Below are 17,665 nucleotides of genomic sequence, written 5' to 3'. Positions count from 1 at the left end.
TAGAACCGTCAGTGGCAGCTTTCTGCGCGTCGTTGCATCTCTTTCCTGGCGTGTCCGTTCAAGACTGGCCAATGGATGAAGGTATTGATGTCTGCTGACTGCGGCATTTTGTCCGCAATGGCTCAGATTGCCATCATCGATCGTCATGGGCGCTCTTTGTTCTCACCTATCACTATAAGGGGAACCGGCACGATCCCGGCAATATGCACGTTGCTCCGAGGATGACCCATAGAATGATGCGTGGCATCGCAAAAACATTCCGTTGCAGAGATTCAGCTACTGTCGCTTCGTAAGTACCCAGATCAGGGCGGTACACATGGGGATTACCATGTAGCATTGCAAGGGAGAGGCGGCGTGTTGCCACATGCTAAATCTGCCAATGAGCTCGATGGACATAGCAAAAACGACAGTCCTCGTAGAAAATGAACTACGAGAGCACCAAATTAGTTCAGGTCAAGGACGCGGGACCAATACTGGGCTAAAGAGCAGGAGATGACGCAAAAAGGTTGCTCTTGTAGTATGATGTTAACCATTCGACCAGAAAGGCCGTGTACCATGGGACAACTACCTGATACAAGTGCCTGATACAAGCACAGCCCCGTCAGACTCCAAGACTTCTCCGTTCCCAAACACGGGAAAGGTATAACACGTCCATCTCCACGGCTTCTCGACCACTCTTGTAGTACAAGACTCAAGCATCTCATTATCTAGTCACTTTCATCTGTTTTCAAAGCCTCACTCATCAACATCACTCACATCACATCACCATGTCTCGCCAGTACACTCTGGCTGAAGGCCAGCCTCAGCCCGCCAACAACACCAGCGTCCAGCTGCGCAATGGACTTGGTGGTGGCTATGTCCTGCTGCAGGATACGCAGCTCATTGAGACACTTGCTCACTTTTCCCGTGAACGCATCCCCGAGCGTGTTGTTCACGCCAAGGCAGCCGGCGGATACGGCGAGTTTGAGGTCACGCACGATGTCTCCGACTTGACATCGGCCGACTTCCTTTCCCAGGTTGGCAAGAAGACCAAAGTGCTTCTACGCGTGTCCACAGTCGGCCCAGAGCGCGGCTCGGCCGACACGACGCGTGACGTGCACGGCTGGGCCATGAAGCTGTACACGGACGAGGGAAACCTGGACTGGGTGTTCAACAACACGCCCGTCTTCTTTGTGCGCGACCCCATCAAGTTCCCGTCGCTCAACCGGTCGCACAAGCGGCACCCACGCACCAACATGCCGGACGCCAACATGTTTTGGGACTTCCACGTCGGCAATCCCGAGGGCATCCACCAGCTGATGCACCTGTTCAGTGACCGAGGCACGCCGCAGTCGATCCGCATGATGAACGCATACAGCGGCCACACGTACACGCTGCACAAGGCCGACGGCACGTTCAAGTACATTAAAGTGCACATCAAGACGAAACTGGGCGTCAAGAACATGGACGCCGCCGAGGCTACGCGTGTGGCGGGCGAGAACCCGGACCATCTCGTGCAGGACCTATTTGATGCCATTGAGGAGGGAAACTTCCCGCAGTGGGACATCTTTGTGCAGGTCATGGACCCCGCTAACGCCGAGACGTACCATGTGAATCCGTTTGATATGACCAAAGTGTGGCCGCACAAGGACTACCCGCTGCGTCCCATCGGCCGCCTGACACTCAACAAGAACCCTCGCAACTACTTTACGGACATTGAGCAGGCCGCTTTCTCGCCGTCCAACATGGTTCCGGGCTGGGGGGCGTCGGCCGATCCCAGTACGTTGGCTTGACACTGTCCACAAAGCACAATATATTCTCTCTGCTAACACAGCCTTTACCATCCAGTGCTCCAAGCTCGTATGTTTGCGTATCCCGATGCGGCCCGCTACCGCCTGGGTGTCAACTACCAGATGCTGCCGACCAACAAGACTGTGGCCCCCGTTTACGTGCCCACCGAGCGTGACGGCTTCATGAACTTTGGAGACAACTATGGCGACGACCCCAACTATGTCGGGTCTATGCTACGGCCCATGACGTTCAAGAAAAACGTGGTGGCGTCGGCGGCCGTGGCTGAAGCCAACGCCAAGCACCAGAAGTGGGCCCTCGAGATGGCCAGCCACTACACCTCCGAAATTGGTCCCAAGGACTTTGAGCAGGCCACGGCACTGTGGCATGTGCTGGGCCGCGAGCCGGGCCACCAGGACCGTTATGTGTCGAATGTCGCCGACAACGTCGCTGAAGTGACGGACGAAGCGCTGCGGAAGGAAGTGTATGCCCTGTATGGCAAGGTGGACAAGACGCTGGGCGAACGCATCCAGGCTGCCGTCGAGGCCAAGAGAGCCGCGACAAAGAAGTAAGTTGCAGGTGGCAACGGGCCTGTATACGCTTGACTGTCTATTAAATTGTTTTGACTTTTAAGAAAGAATAAAGGTGAAATATAGACTTCTGTGAAACACTGAAATAGTCTAAGGCTGGTAAAAGGCACAATTCCGAGAAACTCCGAGTGTATTTCGCCTCGTGCAATTTGCTCAGCAACACAACTTACCCAACTGCTTTCCTTAGCGTATGCCCAGCTCACCATACACTGCATCCAAACATTGACAGGTAGCAAAGTTCTGCATCTCCACTGAAATCGAAGAAATAAGTAAATAACTAGATACGTGTATCAAGATCAACGCTACCTTATCCATTAATCATCTCCTCCAATCTGGTCCAACATAGCCAGCGACGGCATGAAAAACACCGAGCCTGTGACGGCCGTCGAGTAATCCAGCAGCCGATCGTGTTTTCCTGGCGGGACACCGATGAACATGCGTTCCAGCATGCGTTCAATCACCCACAGTCTCCGCGAGTAGCCGATAAAGTAAGTACCATACTCGCCGGCGCCGGGCGACCCAAAGGGCATGTTGTCACGCAGAATGTCAAACTCAGCGCCCGTTTTGTCGTCCTCGATGGTGTTCAGGGTCTTGTGCGAGCGCTGGTCGTCGCCCGTGGCGTCGTCCAGCTCCATGTTGTCGAGCTTCGTGCGGCCAATGATGGCTTCTTGTTTTTCGGTGCCCAGGGCGCGCCAGTTGGGCATGGCGTGCAGGTACTTTTGGACAACAACGTAGCTGCCGCCGACAATGGCCACGCTGTTACCAGAGACGTCTTCGCCACTCACCAGGACGGCCTCCGTAACGTCGTCGCCCGTCGGATTGGCCGTGCCGTCGACGAACCCGAGCAGGTCGCGGTTGTCAAAGTAGCGGAAGCCGACGGTCTCGTCCACGACTTTGACGGCATCGCCCAGCTGGTCGAGCAGCTGCCGCTCGAGCTCGAAGCACATGTCGCGTCGCTCGGCGCGAATGTGAAACAGGACGTCTCCGGGTGTGCTGACGGCCGTGTGCTTGGCGCCTTTGACTTCCTTGAACGGGTGCAGCTCTGACGGCCGTGGCAGACGACCTCTCGTTACCGTGTCCCAAACACGACTGCCGATACCGACGGTGCACACCAGACCGGCCGAGGGGTCGCGGAAGGCGACGTTCTTGGCAATGTCATTGACGGACGCGACAACACCACGGATGGTAGCCGCGTCGTCGTCACTGATGGGTTTGTCGTCCTTGACGGCCACGACCAAGAAAATGGCTGAAGCGGTCAAGGGTGCATCGACGCGTTGGGGGTGGGGTTGCGATGCCATGGCGGGACGTCGTCGCCCGGGGCGGACAGCTGTCGAGGAGAATGGCTGGGAAGCGGACACTCTTTGTGTCAAATGTAGCGGTACGATCAAAGCTTGAGATGGCCGTAGCCAAGAGCGTCCTATGCGTAGTCGTGCAGCGCGAATGGTCACGACAGTCGTCATGCTTTGTGGGAGAAGTGAAGGACGGAAGCCAATTAAACCAAGGCAAGTGAAAGTGGGCAGACTCTCTTGTCAGCATTCCAATGGCAAGTAAATGCGCACGTCTCGTAATCTGGCGTGACATGACCGTGGAGTTCGCTGACACATGCGGGGCTCAACCAAGCTACATCCGTTGCACACATTTCAAGTAAGCTGATTGGATGAGGGTTTTTGAGCAAATCGGAAATGTCTCGGTATTTCCTTTTCCACGCAATATGTGATGAGAATTGTTTGTGTTGATTCTACGACATATCGAAACAACCCATAACCTGACGAGTCCATATTTCTCAGCCACTCCGCCTCGAATCTGTTCCGTTGTCGATTTTTACCCCATATTTGTTAACTATTCCCTGTACCAGTGCCCTTACAGCGCCTGAACGTGTGAATGCCGAGGCTGCGTCATGTCTCGGAAACATATCGGCATTCACACGTCAACACGCATTGCGACGCCATAATGACAACACAAGTATACAGCCATTACCCTCCAGCATGATTCGTCCACTCAATCGTTGTCCGACAGTATCGATCCGTGCAGTGGGTTCTGAACATCATGTCCTCCCCTGCCCGAGGCAAACGCCACGTCGGATGCACCAGCTGCAGCCATTGCCTGTCGGTGGGCTTGGTGATGGGCCCCGTCTGGCTGGCAAACTGGAAGTAAATTGTGCCTGTCTCATGGTCCTTGGCCCAGGAGTATATGGCCGGACAATGCGGACACGCAAAACGGTGAACAGTGTCGTTGCGCATGGAATGGACGGCGCGGACAGTAGCGTCGACCTGGCCGTCCAAGTTGGCGGCGCGGTTGATGCGGTCGCCGAAAAATGCTGTTGCAGGTTGGTCTTGAGTTAGGAATGCACTCTCACTACTGTTGTCACCGCTGTCGTGTCCGCCGGTCTTTGCCCGACACCGGCAGCATGGGGTGTCGGTGTGGCTGTGAAACGCGCCCGCCGCGTACGCCATGTCGTGTCGATTCTCGAAGCAGATGCACTGTCCCGATTCGAAGGGCAGCATGAGTCGAGGGTCGTTGGGGGCAATGTGGCCGCACATGAGCTCTTCAAGAAACTCGTAGTTGCGCTCCAGCCCCTCAATTAAGTCGTGTTTCCATGGCGGCATCCGCACTCTTTCGCCATCGTCAGCTGCATGCATCTGAATCTGAAGAATGGGAATAGCCCAACATTGCAGCACTTCACGCTGGGGTGTCACCAGGAATATTGGGGGTACACCATAAAGAGCACACGGGCTCGCATCTGTAGGTAGCAGGTGAAGCCGGTGTTTGTTGTCGGGTGTCTAGAGCAGTACTGGTGCGTAATAGGACTCGACAGGGGCGGTGCAGACGTCCATCAGTCCCGGCATACCGGGTGAGCCCAAAACCCACCCGAGCGGACCTGCCCACATATGCTGGCACATGCCCACCATACCCTCGGCGCCAATGCAGTGCCGTTTACGGGCAGGCACTTTTGTGGGTGCGCCATGAGGATGCCTGTCGTCTCTCAAACCATGCCGCTGTGCATGGATAAAGACCGTCGTGGGGTGTCTGTCTCGACTGAATCCACAAAATAGTGTCTTGGGTCCTTCCGCCTCTGGATCGGCCAGATACTCTTCGACGGTTGTGTAGGGAAGGCGGGCCATGTGCCGCTCTCCCCACTCTTTCTTTGTACGAGGCACCAAGTCCAGTGTCTTCACTCTGTGAATATCTTGTAGCATGACAAGCGCGTCCACCCGTGCCTTGACACGTTGTGCCAGGTAATGTCGAAGCGATGCACAGGGTCCACAGTAGCCTGTCATGTTGCGCCGCAAGCATTCCAAATAAGGCTCTGTGATGCGCGGGTTCTTTGGTGGCATGGCGTGCAGGGGCAGGACCATACGGCCGTCCATTCGCCAGAGCGGACCCGCTGTGGATGGTCTGGCGGCGGGTTGGTCCGACACAAAGAAGTTATGGAACCGTTTGCACGTCTGGCGCAGGACCATCCTGGTGGCGTAGTTGGTCTGCGTCCATATCAGCAACAGAATTTCGTCGGGAAGGCTGACAAAGGGTAGGGCTGCCCTGTTGTATTCTCGGTAGTCCTCCCATGTGATGTGGGGGGGATGGAGGGCTGTCCATAAAAGAGGGCGGTCTTTTTGTGTGACGCTGCCATTGCCGTGCTTCTTGAGGGCCTCAAAATCAAAACTCTGGAGAGCTGACTGGTGCAGACGTGGCAGTGTCGGCATTGTTCCACATAGCGGAAACACAGGCATCCGCGCCGACTTTTCATATCTGTACAGATCGTCTTCCACCAGCTGCTGAGCTTCCCGCGAGCTGATTGGTTCTGGTTCATGTTGTTTGTAGACCTCCATAAAGCTGTCCAAGCCTTCTGACGAGAACCATTCCTCGCGATCAAACGTGGCTTCAATATATCCCACGCGCTGGGCGCATTCCTGGTATCGACTAAGGTGTATCATTGCGGCACGTATTGTTTGACGATTGCAATACGGCGAGCGCTTTCGTACGGTCTGCGGTGTTGTGGTTGATTTGTATGGGGTGCTTTGTATGTCGCAAAACTATGCGTCGAGGTTTGCCGAGTTTTTGTAAATATAAAACAAATCGATGGGACTATTCATGTAGGAATACTTCGTCCTGGGCAATAAATTGACGAAAGATACATTTATTCACTATAAGTTCAAAAAATGATGGGACTAAAACACATATATACGTCGATTTATCGTAGTGAACTCTGTTTTACGTCAGCGATGTTGAATGCGCGGGATTAGCCATATACACCAGCTCTACACCGCATAGTAAGTTCGACGTCATTTATATTACCTAATCACCAACGGGCGGCTGCAAAGGGACGAGTATCTTGTCGACTGCTTGTTTGGAAAATGAGGAGGAAGCTACTTTGTGAAATGGGCCCGGATTGGGTGCTACAGCTAGGAGGCTCGAGACAATATCCTCGGCGACGAACTTGTGCACACGTTTGAGAAAAACTACACGAGCTTCGATCCCAGTGTCTAAGTGCTGCGCACTGGAACACGGAAAGGCAAGACGGCGTGTCATCTCGGGATGCAAGTTGTCTTACCTTACCGATACAGCGGCGCTTAAACGTGCCAGACATTGTACAGCTGAGAGTACGGCTTCAAATTTGTTTTTTTTTTTTTTTTTTTTTTTTTTTTTTTTTTCGGATTCTTACATTAACGTCGGCAGGTGATGATGGAGTACTCTTTTAGATTCTTTGCAAATACGACAGAGAAGAACATCTGGCAGAAAGTTCACGGCAATTTTGGTAATCTTCTCACTTGATGTCCGTCTGGTGACAGAGTATCGATGCTTCTGGTCGCCTCATTTTCCTTTTCTGTTTCTTGATTTGTCGCTGAATGGAGGCAAAGCAGCCGCTAGTCTCCTGCCTAGTCTTCTAGACATGTACTTGGTAACGTAGGCCTTTTCACCTTCTTTACAACTCATTTCTTCTTCTTTTATCGCTGACGCCACTCTTAACTTCTGAATAAAGGAGTGAACAATTTGGTATTCAATTACATAGCAGCTCAAAAGCCAGCCGTTCATATACATATGTACTGTCAACGATCGGGTCATAACCACAAAATCAAGCGCCACCAGATTTACTCAATCTCGATAATCGCCGGGCCTGCCAGGGTATTGTCGTCGGAGACGGAGGTGTTCGACATGGTGAGCACGACGTAGCTCTGGCCCTCGACGCCCTCGGGAACCATGACGGAGAACCCGGCGTAAACGGACGTGATCTCGACGTAGATGGGGCCGGTAACGGTGATGAAGGCGGCGAAGACGGGGGTGCCGGCTGGGGGCATGTAGGTGGTGGTGTCCACGGCGAGGGTGATGGTCTGGTTCGTCTTGAGAGGACCGGCGGTGGTGACGGAGAGGGCAGGGAAGGCCTTGACGGGCAGGGATGGATTCGTGGACGGGCAGGAGGCGAAGAAGGGGGCGGCGAGGGTGTAGATCTCGTTCAGGGAGAGAGGGTCGTCAAAGGGCTGGGGGAAGGGGGACTCGGTGAGAGCGGCGCGAATGTAGGCGTTGTGGCGCGACTCGACAGTCAGAATCGAGCCGGCGGCGGTGAGGTAGTCCTTGTCGGCGATGGAGGCGGCCGCGCCCAAGTAGGCCGAAACACCGACACCCTCGAGGACGGACGCGAGGGCAACAAAAGACTTGGCATCAGTCGCAGGGAAACCGTAGGTGCACGCGGCAACGGGGGTTGCGCCGGCAGCTGTGTATTTTTGTTAATACAACTTGTTCCAGTCATCATCGTGTGACATTGGTGGTATCACGAAGCATTACGTACCAGAGAGAGCAGAAGTCAAGAAGCTGACGTGGGTAGCCTCGTCCTTGGCGACCTCCACCAGGTTGGCGTAGAAGGGGTCCGCGAAGCCAGCAGCGACAAAGTCCGCCTGAGTGTAGTTCTGGAGGCCCTCCTTGTAGAAGGTAGCCTCGAGGTGCTCCAGAGTGAGTGCATAGTTGAGGATGTCGGCGTCAGTGGCGGCACGCTTGGCGTTCTGCACAGGGGCGGCGTAGGCAGCCGTGGCAGCAAGCGCAGCGACGGCGTAGGACTTCATGGTGAGTGAGGTGGTGGTAGGTGATATGGGGAAAGCTGGGGGGGAGCTGGAGACTGGAGAGAGAGTCTTCTGGATGATGGTCAAAGGGATATTTGAGAGGAATGGAGATCGTATTTTGATTCCTGTTTCATCCTGATAAGTAGCAGCTCCCTCGCATTATATAGCCAGACAAACAAAATTCAAAGCCAACCCCAAACCCAAATCCAAATCGAAACAGGTCGCCGTCATCATAGAAAACAACTTGTTCGGTAAGTGCCACTACCGACTGACACTTCGTGCCTCTCGACCATGACCGCATTCATCCTCGCATTTGTCCGCCACACATATTGGAAGCAAAATTATCCATCCTTACAAAGCCACCGGCCCATTTGTTTCTCCACCACGACGTGCAGGAAAAGGCGGTAGGTGGCCGGTCCATCCGCTGCAAGCACCGATCACCACGATCGTCGTCACTGTTTATTATCATTGTCCTCTCGGCAACCTTTCTATCCGTGAGGAAGGTCTCCAGGCCTTGAGGAGTGGCAATAAGTTCTCTAAGAGTAGTCAATGGGGTACGGAGCCATGTGCACGATGCAACCAAGACGAACCTGATATGCAATAAACTCTTCCGAATGACGAGCACTCGGCCCCGGTCTTGTTGACCACAGAGGTGCCATCCTCGATCCAGTCTAGTGTGCCGGATGCCCCAAAACCCGAGCACGAAGCCTTCCCAGCAAGGTCAAAACGACAGTGACGATCTGCCCTCTTCGGGCTTAGACACAGCCTGAGGATTCCTCCATTTGGAACTGCAAGTCAAGCTTGTCACGGTCTGCACCTCTTTTGGGCCATTGGGAGTCCACCTCGCTGACCAACTGGTATTTGTTGTCTACTTGCTCGGTTGTTTGATTACTGCCTGCACACAAACCTTGGAAAAAGCATGGAATTCATGGCGAAATGGCCAATATCGGTCTAGCGTGCGAGCGCGTCAACAAACAACATGCTACTGAAAGGCGCTAGTACGGCGTAATCTACCTGAGTCTCAAGGAAAGTCACAGGAGGAGAGGAGCTACCGCAGCTACAGGAGCGTCCTGAGAACGAGATCTTGCGTAAAGGAACTCGAGAAAAAAGAAGCATCATCTAACAAAGTTTGATGTCAGCTTCCTGAAAAGTCTTGACAATTCCTGAAATTTCTGAGAATTCCTGAGAATTTCCGAGAAGAATGTGACAAAGACAGGAGCATCGGACGAGGGGAGCTTGAGGCAACAATGCGGCCTGCAGAAAGGCAAAAAAGTTCCGACTTTTCGACCTGGAACCCTAGAAACTCACAAATGCCGAACGGAATCATTGCCATGAGCTCTCTTTCCTGCATGCAAGAAACTCCATCCCATCTCACGGAAACTCTCTGGCCGCGGGCTCCGATGGAGGCGCAGGTGTGCAAGCTCCAAGCTGCGTCGTATTGGGCTTCGGATGCGAATGGTTCCGGGCGTCAAGCAGGTTCTACGAAGTATTGCTGCTAACGCAATGGAGTGCTAGCTCAGCTAGTCAGCCTCAATGCCTCTACGTCTTACACCACGAGATGGACCAAAGACTCCGAGAGCGATTTGCTTTCGCGCTAGAAAGGAAACAAGGAAACATGCAATTTACGTAGAAATAAGACAACAATACCGGATGGATATATTTATCGTTCGGGCTAGGTCGCATGTCTTGTGTTAAAGCTCAGAAGGGTGAGACCTCCTACTACGCTGCAAGCGTACGATGTCTTACGTGACAGTGATTCGATTTGAATTTTAAGACCTACGCTACGCCCTTCGAGCTCATGGTCGGGCGGGGTGAGAGAGTCCTCCGAGAGAGTCGGAGTCAGAGAGTCATGGAGTTTTTTACAGAGTAGTCTTATCTACAAGTTCAAATATCCCATTCGCCGGCGCTAACAGCAGTAGCTGAGCACGGTCATAAGCATATGGCTTCAAACATGTGTTTTCTTGCTTGTTCTCGTGTGTTTATTGTCTTTTGTTTCGCAGTCGTCCTTCTTAGTCTGTCTCGGCTCCATTTCGAGTAGGCCATCACCGTCCTTGACGTGCGCCGCGGGGTAACAGGAAGGTCCCAGACAGACAGCCTCGCAGAAAACCAACAAAACGACATGTAACGAGAGTACAGGCGTAGACGGCACCACGAGTACGGCCGCCAAAATTGATAACTACGAAAACGACGGCAGCGGCGACGAATTGGCCGTTGTGATCATGCATGGCGGCGACAGCGACAACGCAGCCGTCGTTCTCCAGTTCAACGGCAGGCTGATGTGCGTATCGGTGACCGACGGCGACCCGCTAAGTGAACCACCCAGTGACCCGCTAAGCAACGCCGGGCAGCAGCTCTCTCCGGAAGGCCGGCTCATCCACCTGATCAACCAGACGATGGCCGCCGAAGTTAACGAAGATCCTGGCAGCTACGGGAAGCTGGAGGATGAGATACTCGCCGTGGTCCTGGCTGTCGGACGAGCCAAGTTTCGGCAGGTCGCACCTCTCGCGCCGAGCCAGACGACGAGCAGCGCTAGCGACAGGACAGCTCTTCACGAGTTGTTGTATCCAGAGGGATCCGCGACTGGGCCGACGCAGACTTGGCGGAAACCATGGAGGGCGACAAGCAGACTGTGAGTAAGAATCGACCAACTGTTGGGGGCGACGTGCCCCTCGGTTGGTGGATTCCGCGTGCGCATTTCGTCGATCGTCGATCTGCGGCTTTTGATTGGCATAAATAGAAATGGACATGAAAGATTTACTTTCATGAGTTGAAACAGTACGGCTACGCCCGCCCCCCCTTGAACCCCCGGTCAGGTGCTATTCAATCAATCGCAGTGTTACTCTAGCTTAGGCTATTTTACTCGCTGCCTAATCAAAACGGATCTCCTAATATTTTTAATTTCTAAACAAGACGCAAGACGACCAACACACATGGTCCTGTATTGTGAACGTTGGTCCCCGCCTTTCTCCTCGCTCTGTGTCGTATTGTCTCGTCTTTCAGCCCGTACAGGATACTCAATCTAGCCAAAAGGGATCTTTCTGTCACTCGTTCAGACTTTATGGACATGAGATCTTCTTTAACGATGCAGCTTCTGGCCAGAACATCTCTGCCCCCGGCGACATCGGTGTCGTCCGACGAACCAGTGGCGTTTCAGAATTTTGTGGCCAACGACACGTACATTGTCGTATGTCTCTCTAATGCCACTGTCCACGTTCTGTCGAGCGTGACGGGGGCCTTGCTGCAAGAAACGCCCTTTGTCCATCCGGCCGGCTATGTTTCTCGGCCGATTCTGGACGGCGACACGATCATCATGTGTTCACCAAGCGACGTGAATCTTACCGTTTACAGCATTCCACAACAGTGAGCTCCCCGTATTTCCTCTCTCGGCTCGAGTCCATGTCAATGTCTAACGGAGGCGGTGTAGAGTCGTTGCCTGCACCTTGAGCTGTCCGGACCCGAAACCCATTTTCCTCCTGACGCCGCTGCATCTCACCAAAGACGACTGCGTCGTCGCCGCGATCCATTTCGACGGGTCCCTCTGCGTGTGGGACGTGCGGACGCGCGCGCATCTGTACACGGCGAAGCTGCACAGCGATGTTGCCTTTTTCCGCACCGTGGTCGGCAAGACGCTCGTCACGTCTTCGGCCGACTGGACACGGGTGGTCAGCAACTGGGAGACGGGGGCGGTGCTGTGGAAAAGGACATTTGGCGAGCCATACAACCCGCGTAGAAAGGGCAAGCTGCTCGGCATTGCGGCGTATGCCCAGACGGCGTGCAATGGCAAGATTGTTGCCGGGACCACCGACAGGCGGCTGTTTGTCTTTGACTTGGAGACGGGGTGAGCTGGTTTTGACGCTACGTGGCGATCGAACACGCTCATGCTAACACTGACTGTCCACAGACACCAGCTGGCTGAATGGCAAGCCGCGGACAGCATGACGCAGCATTTACTTGTTCAGGGCAACCGGCTGGTCCAGTTGTCCTGGGGCGAGATGAAAATCTGGTCGCTCTCCGACTATAGTCTTGTGCATAGGGTGCGCATGTTCGACCGTGTGGCGACGTCTGTGGCCCTGAGCAGACAGTCAGTGATCTGCTGCGGCCGAGACGCCTCAGAGGACAACGACAGATGCGGGCTGCACGTTGGCATCAAGGACTGGACGTTTGGAGAAGAACAGGCAATAGACAGCGGACAACCAGACACGCCGGAGACCGACAGATCCAAAGGATGCGGCACGGATGTCTTCAATATAGGTCCGCCCCTGAGAAACGCCGGAGACCTCCAGGTCCTGAGCGGTGACCGCCTCGTTCTCAACGTCCTGCGAGGAAGTGTATGGTCGGTTGAGATATGGCAGTTGTGAGGGGACTATATAGGGGAGTAGCAATGTTAAAGAGAGATGTACTAAATCAATATATACGTTGATTTATCGTAGTGAACTCTGTTTTACGTTGGCGATGTTGAATGCCATATGCACTGCATAGTAAGTTTGATGTCGCTCATATTACCTAATCACCAACGGACGACCCGTGTGTTTATATTCTCTGCTCTTCATGATAAATTTATCATTACACATGTTCCATTTTCTAAACATTCACGCATGTGCCATCATTCGTTCCTGCTGTTCTGCGTTGGCCAGCAACATCGACTTGGCCGGCAGGTCGGGCGTTCCTCCTGCAAATGCCGCCATTGCCCTTAGTGCTTGTGCTGATATTCTTGTTGGTTTCTGTAAAATCAAGTGGTGTGTGACCAGCGTCGCGTTTCGGTAGTACGCTGCCGCTATGCCAGCAATCGGCGACTCGGCCTCGGTCACCATTTTGTGGCGGACGGCCAGTGCAACGACGGCGTTGACAAGAGCAAATGCAGGTGCAGAGGAGGTGGGCGGTATTGTTGCAGGGACAGCGGCAAAATAACCATATTGGCGGTCCAAGAGATTGAGAAGTTCGGAGAGTTCTCCAAGAAATGGCAGTACTCGCCTCATCTCTTCGTACGAGTTTTGCAACAGCCGCCGAGCAATGGTATGGGGCATCATAGCTGTAAACGGTGTCGATGCTGTGTTGGCTGCTTCAACACTGGACTGCACCAGTTTCATGTGTGATTCAAATGCGCCGGGAAGAAGGAAGCTAGGAAAGTGAGACGAGGATGCATTGCCATCGGTGGCCTCTACACGAGAGACATTCGGTCGAAGAACTTGTAACGCAGAGTCGAGAATCGATAAGGGTATACCAGGCGGTAATGTTGCAGTCGATTGCACGTAGTCTGGTCCTGACAATAATACTTGTTTGGTTGATGATACTCTCGAAGCAAGTTCGGAATGCATTGCCCCCGCCAGCGGTAATCCGGCATTGCGTTTCTCTGCTCCTTTCGGTTTCCTATTGTGACTGTTAGATAACTGCTCTTACGGAAATGCACAGAGGCAAAACAACTCGCCAATGGAACAAGAAACTCGCTTCTTTCCTTTGCCCCGATACTGGCGGGCCGTGGCATAGACGCAGGCGGTGCATCGTGACGCACAATGCCCGCATTGCGGCGTGGCCCCGTCACAGCGGATCTTACGTGCCTTGCATTGCATGCACGCCTGGTATGTAAGTCGTTATTGTCTGTCGGCGAGCAGTTACGAATAGGATCTTGACTGACAATAAAGATTCGGTTCGGCCGGGGCATGTTCGGTAGTCGATCTGGTGGACTTTAGTATCGGTACACGGACAAGAATAGTCAGAGGGCAGCGAGCAGATTGCTTCCGAAAACCCAAATTCGTCCCGTCATGGCGCTGTCTTTATATCTGCTTCCGTGAACTCACCTTGCTCGTGACCGCGTGTTGCTGCATGCGATCTGTTAGCTGCAAATTTGCATCCGAGTTTTGTCAGCTTGGGTGATGTCACCAATATTTGCTTCCGATATCTCCACTTATTTTGCTCCCACCTTTGAACGTCTCCGCTTTTCTCAATGCGGCACGTACCGGTGTTAGTGGGCACCAGTGCGTCGATTTGCTTCCGTTGTGTCAAAACACATTATCAATTATCAAGGGTATTTAAAGGGGTTTGATTCAAATTTTTATTTACGGATGCAAATGGTAATTCAATGGGCGCGAAGTATAATGACCTCGACACGTTTATAAGATACGCATTGCCTCGATACCGTAGCATACCTCTCTTGCATCTTCAGTCGCTCCTTTAACAGCTTTACTTACCACAGCCCCGCGGTCCAGCTTCATCTAAACATTACTTTCTTCTCCGTTCACATTATTTTTTGAATTTCTTTTCCCACCTCTGCAATATGGACGCCGTCGCCCGGGGCCTTGGCTCACTTGGCACCAATCCGCCTCTCGGTGTCGAGTCTGCGCTCTCGGTGAACGGCTCTGACTGGCTTTGGGCTGTCACTTCCATCTATGTTGCGGCCTTCCTCGGGCTTCTCGTCTTCTGCTTCACCACTCCCGAGGCCGACCGCGTCTTCCACTACTTGTTCACGTGCGCCCTGCTTGCAGGCTCTGTGACCTACTTCGCACAGGCTTCGGATCTCGGCTGGGTGGCCGTGGACGGTCGCCAGGCCTTCTGGGCCAAATACGTCAATTGGGTCGTCTCTTTCCCCTCTGCCGCCCTGGCCCTGGGTCTTCTGTCCGACGTCTCCTGGACCACCATCTTCACCAATGTTTTCATATGCTGGCTTTGGGTCGTCACCTACTTGGTCGGCAGCTTTGTCTCCACGGACTACCAATGGGGCTTCTTTGCTTTTGGCACACTTGCCTGGGTGATCCTGGCCATGAGCACGCTCAACGAGAGCCGTGAGGCCGCTGCCCGTTCTGGAATGACACGTGACTACATGCTGCTGGCGGCCATCGCCAACGTCGCCTGGCTGCTGTACCCCGTAGCCTGGGCGATCGGTGTGGATGGACACGGCACGATCGGTGTGACAGCCACGTTCGTCTTTGTTGGCGTGCTCGACTTGATCCAGATGCCGCTGTTCGCCTTTGGCTTTGTGTTACTGTCTCGCAAATGGAACTATGCCCAACTCAACCTGGACGTCAGCGAGTCACGCAGTGGCTGGCGCGCTACTCATACCAGAGCTGAAGGACAGGCCAAGACCGTCGCCAGTCCGGGGGCCATGCCGCTTGAAGATACCTCTGCGTAAGCAGTCCGCATGCAACACAACAATGTGACAGGTCGAGCATCTCCAGGTATCCCGTTGCTCATAGAGCAGCACGCCGCGTCATAGATGTCCAGAGTTCGTGTCTGCTTTTGTTTGTATCACTTTGTTCAGTGAACTTGACTTAATGTCAACTTTTCTTGGATGTTTCATAACTGTCCATTACCTGTTGTTGACTTTGGATGGCATTATCTCCTTCGTGACTTACGTTCATTTATTTTGTCTAGTTTAAATGTATTTTTTTTCATGTTCAAGTTCAGATCATTTTTCATTTATTGTAATTATTTATAATATTTTTTATTACCAGCGTTTTATTTATCTTTTCCGACTGGGCCAAGATATATCCACTTCCACAAAAATTAAATAAACAGCAACGAACAGTACACATAATATTGCCGTTTGTAAACTACTCTGCAGAGACCCACACAGCACGTAGTAATAACCAGCTGCAGTTGCAGGCCATGTGTTCTTTTTGCAAGTTTGAGATGGTCACCCGCCGCGTTGATCGCATCTTTCTTTCCTAGCCGTCCCTCCCGTAATACCACGCCTTGCTTACATGTCGGCATATTTCCGAAGCGTGGAAGTCGTGAGCAGTCCGTGATGTGGAACGTAATTATGACGATATAATAGGTTAGGTGGAAGCACGATGGGAATATCAATTAATGGATACACGAGTAGTTCTGCATGCGTAGCTCAATTTAATTGTCGAAATACACACCGCCTGTTATTTTCTCGCTTCAAGAAGACGTCGTAACTTGGCATCGCGATCTTCAATGACAGCCGGCGTCGGCAGACCATAAACGGCATCCGTCTTGGCCACGAGTGTGTCAACCCAGTCGGCCGGTTTTCCGTCCTTGTACAGAATATTAGGTAGCTGTTGAGACTGGTCGTCCCAGACCGTCTGGATGGATCCTGCTAGGTTCTTGAGGAATGCACCAAGTCCACCAGTTCCACCACCCATGGCATACGACTTAAATGGACCTTGCACCGCCCACCGTGGCCCAAGACTGGCCTCCACGACGGTGTCAATATCACTTACATCGTCGACAACACCTTCATTGACGAGGCTCACAGCCTCACGCAACAAGGCAAAGGCCAGGCGGTTGCCCACGAACCCGGGCACTTCTTTGCGGACAACGACAGGACGATGACCAGACCCAAGTGTCTCGAAAAAAGACTTTGCAAACCGCACGCGCTCTGGTGCCGTGTCGGGTCCTGGGCTGATCTCGATCAGCGGCAGAATGTGCGGTGGGTTGAACGGGTGGACGACCAACAGGCGTGTGCGGTCCTTCATGTTGGCTACCTGGGCCGACACGGGGATGCCAGACGTCGAGCTCCAGAGGTGTGCCTCGGGCGGAGCCGACGCCTCAACGGCTCGGAGGGTGCGCCGCTTGAACTCGAGATTCTCGGGCCCTTGTTCTTGGACAATGTGCGCACCAGCGCAGGCGTCCTCGACGGACGAGGCGAGCCGGAGGCGACCATTGGACAGCAAGTCGGCCACGGTCGTCTTGGCTGCTTTCGATACTTCTCCCAAGTAGAGCGGCAGGATGGACTCGAGGTGTGCCTGCAAATCTGGCCGTGGATCATAGACAGACAGATGCGCGTCGGTGTGCTGGATGTGGAGAGCAGCAAACGAGATGCCGATGGAGCCCAGGCCAATCAGGGCGATCTTATTAGGCATGCGTGCAGCCATCGGATAAGGCGAAAGGGAGACAGAGACAAGTCTGTATGACTGTGACGGCGAGCGGGGTTGAGCGGGGATTCCAAGAAGCACGGAGAATAGCAACGGTGGTTTGGCTTTGACGGAATGTTAGGCCGTGAACAATATGGACAATAATGCGACTGATTTTTCACGCTGTCTTGGAGTGTTTGCTGGCCTTGTTTTGTAGTCTCATGTCAGTGGACCGCGTGAAACGTGGACGAGTCATTCGGGGAACTTCATTAGTTTGGCCCGTTAGCTAAATCGGCTTGTCGAGTGTGGGGATTGGTTCAGAACCTGGCCTGTGAGCTGTTGGCGCATTCACAGATCTAGGAACGCTAGTAATGGCAACCTAATTCTCGGTGCTGCAGCATGCTTTACGGACACATCACTGCTGCTTGCCAAGTCTGGATACTCCGTA

At 53.3% G+C, this 17,665-nt stretch overlaps 9 protein-coding genes across 9 annotated transcripts; 4 read left to right on the top strand and 5 right to left on the bottom strand.

The window, feature by feature from the left end:
* Nucleotides 1-767: 767 nt before the first annotated feature.
* On the top strand, nt 768-2,339 carry SPSK_06226 (catalase; the record flags this gene model as incomplete). Its single annotated transcript, XM_016732933.1, has 2 exons — nt 768-1,758; nt 1,828-2,339. 2 exons carry the CDS (start codon nt 768-770, stop codon nt 2,337-2,339), a joined length of 1,503 nt encoding a protein of 500 aa, XP_016592737.1.
* Nucleotides 2,340-2,671: 332 nt separating this feature from the next.
* On the bottom strand, nt 2,672-3,655 carry SPSK_06466 (iron-dependent peroxidase; the record flags this gene model as incomplete). The annotated part of the gene is made up of 1 exon (XM_016733172.1): nt 2,672-3,655. One exon carries the CDS (start codon nt 3,653-3,655, stop codon nt 2,672-2,674), a length of 984 nt encoding a protein of 327 aa, XP_016592736.1.
* Nucleotides 3,656-4,330: 675 nt separating this feature from the next.
* SPSK_06070 (uncharacterized protein) lies at nt 4,331-6,289 on the bottom strand (the record flags this gene model as incomplete). The annotated part of the gene is made up of 2 exons (XM_016732778.1): nt 4,331-5,097; nt 5,206-6,289. 2 exons carry the CDS (start codon nt 6,287-6,289, stop codon nt 4,331-4,333), a joined length of 1,851 nt encoding a protein of 616 aa, XP_016592735.1.
* A 1,155-nt stretch (nt 6,290-7,444) lies between these two features.
* Nucleotides 7,445-8,410, bottom strand: SPSK_06475 (uncharacterized protein; the record flags this gene model as incomplete). The annotated part of the gene is made up of 2 exons (XM_016733181.1): nt 7,445-8,064; nt 8,140-8,410. 2 exons carry the CDS (start codon nt 8,408-8,410, stop codon nt 7,445-7,447), a joined length of 891 nt encoding a protein of 296 aa, XP_016592734.1.
* Nucleotides 8,411-10,626: 2,216 nt separating this feature from the next.
* SPSK_10713 (uncharacterized protein) lies at nt 10,627-11,040 on the top strand (the record flags this gene model as incomplete). The annotated part of the gene is made up of 1 exon (XM_016737015.1): nt 10,627-11,040. The coding sequence occupies one exon, from the start codon at nt 10,627-10,629 to the stop codon at nt 11,038-11,040; it is 414 nt and encodes a 137-aa protein (XP_016592733.1).
* A 449-nt stretch (nt 11,041-11,489) lies between these two features.
* On the top strand, nt 11,490-12,765 carry SPSK_06327 (uncharacterized protein; the record flags this gene model as incomplete). Its single annotated transcript, XM_016733033.1, has 3 exons — nt 11,490-11,767; nt 11,832-12,245; nt 12,309-12,765. 3 exons carry the CDS (start codon nt 11,490-11,492, stop codon nt 12,763-12,765), a joined length of 1,149 nt encoding a protein of 382 aa, XP_016592732.1.
* Nucleotides 12,766-12,996: 231 nt separating this feature from the next.
* SPSK_06696 (uncharacterized protein) lies at nt 12,997-13,494 on the bottom strand (the record flags this gene model as incomplete). Its single annotated transcript, XM_016733397.1, has 1 exon — nt 12,997-13,494. The coding sequence occupies one exon, from the start codon at nt 13,492-13,494 to the stop codon at nt 12,997-12,999; it is 498 nt and encodes a 165-aa protein (XP_016592731.1).
* Nucleotides 13,495-14,678: 1,184 nt separating this feature from the next.
* Nucleotides 14,679-15,530, top strand: SPSK_06534 (uncharacterized protein; the record flags this gene model as incomplete). Its single annotated transcript, XM_016733238.1, has 1 exon — nt 14,679-15,530. One exon carries the CDS (start codon nt 14,679-14,681, stop codon nt 15,528-15,530), a length of 852 nt encoding a protein of 283 aa, XP_016592730.1.
* Nucleotides 15,531-16,269: 739 nt separating this feature from the next.
* SPSK_06473 (3-hydroxyacyl-CoA dehydrogenase) lies at nt 16,270-17,238 on the bottom strand (the record flags this gene model as incomplete). The annotated part of the gene is made up of 1 exon (XM_016733179.1): nt 16,270-17,238. One exon carries the CDS (start codon nt 17,236-17,238, stop codon nt 16,270-16,272), a length of 969 nt encoding a protein of 322 aa, XP_016592729.1.
* Nucleotides 17,239-17,665: the final 427 nt, after the last annotated feature.

The sequence above is a fragment of the Sporothrix schenckii genome (genome assembly GCF_000961545.1).
Source record: "Sporothrix schenckii 1099-18 chromosome Unknown Cont38, whole genome shotgun sequence".
Lineage (NCBI taxonomy): Eukaryota > Fungi > Ascomycota > Sordariomycetes > Ophiostomatales > Ophiostomataceae > Sporothrix > Sporothrix schenckii.
This window is presented reverse-complemented; position numbering and strand designations above follow the sequence as displayed.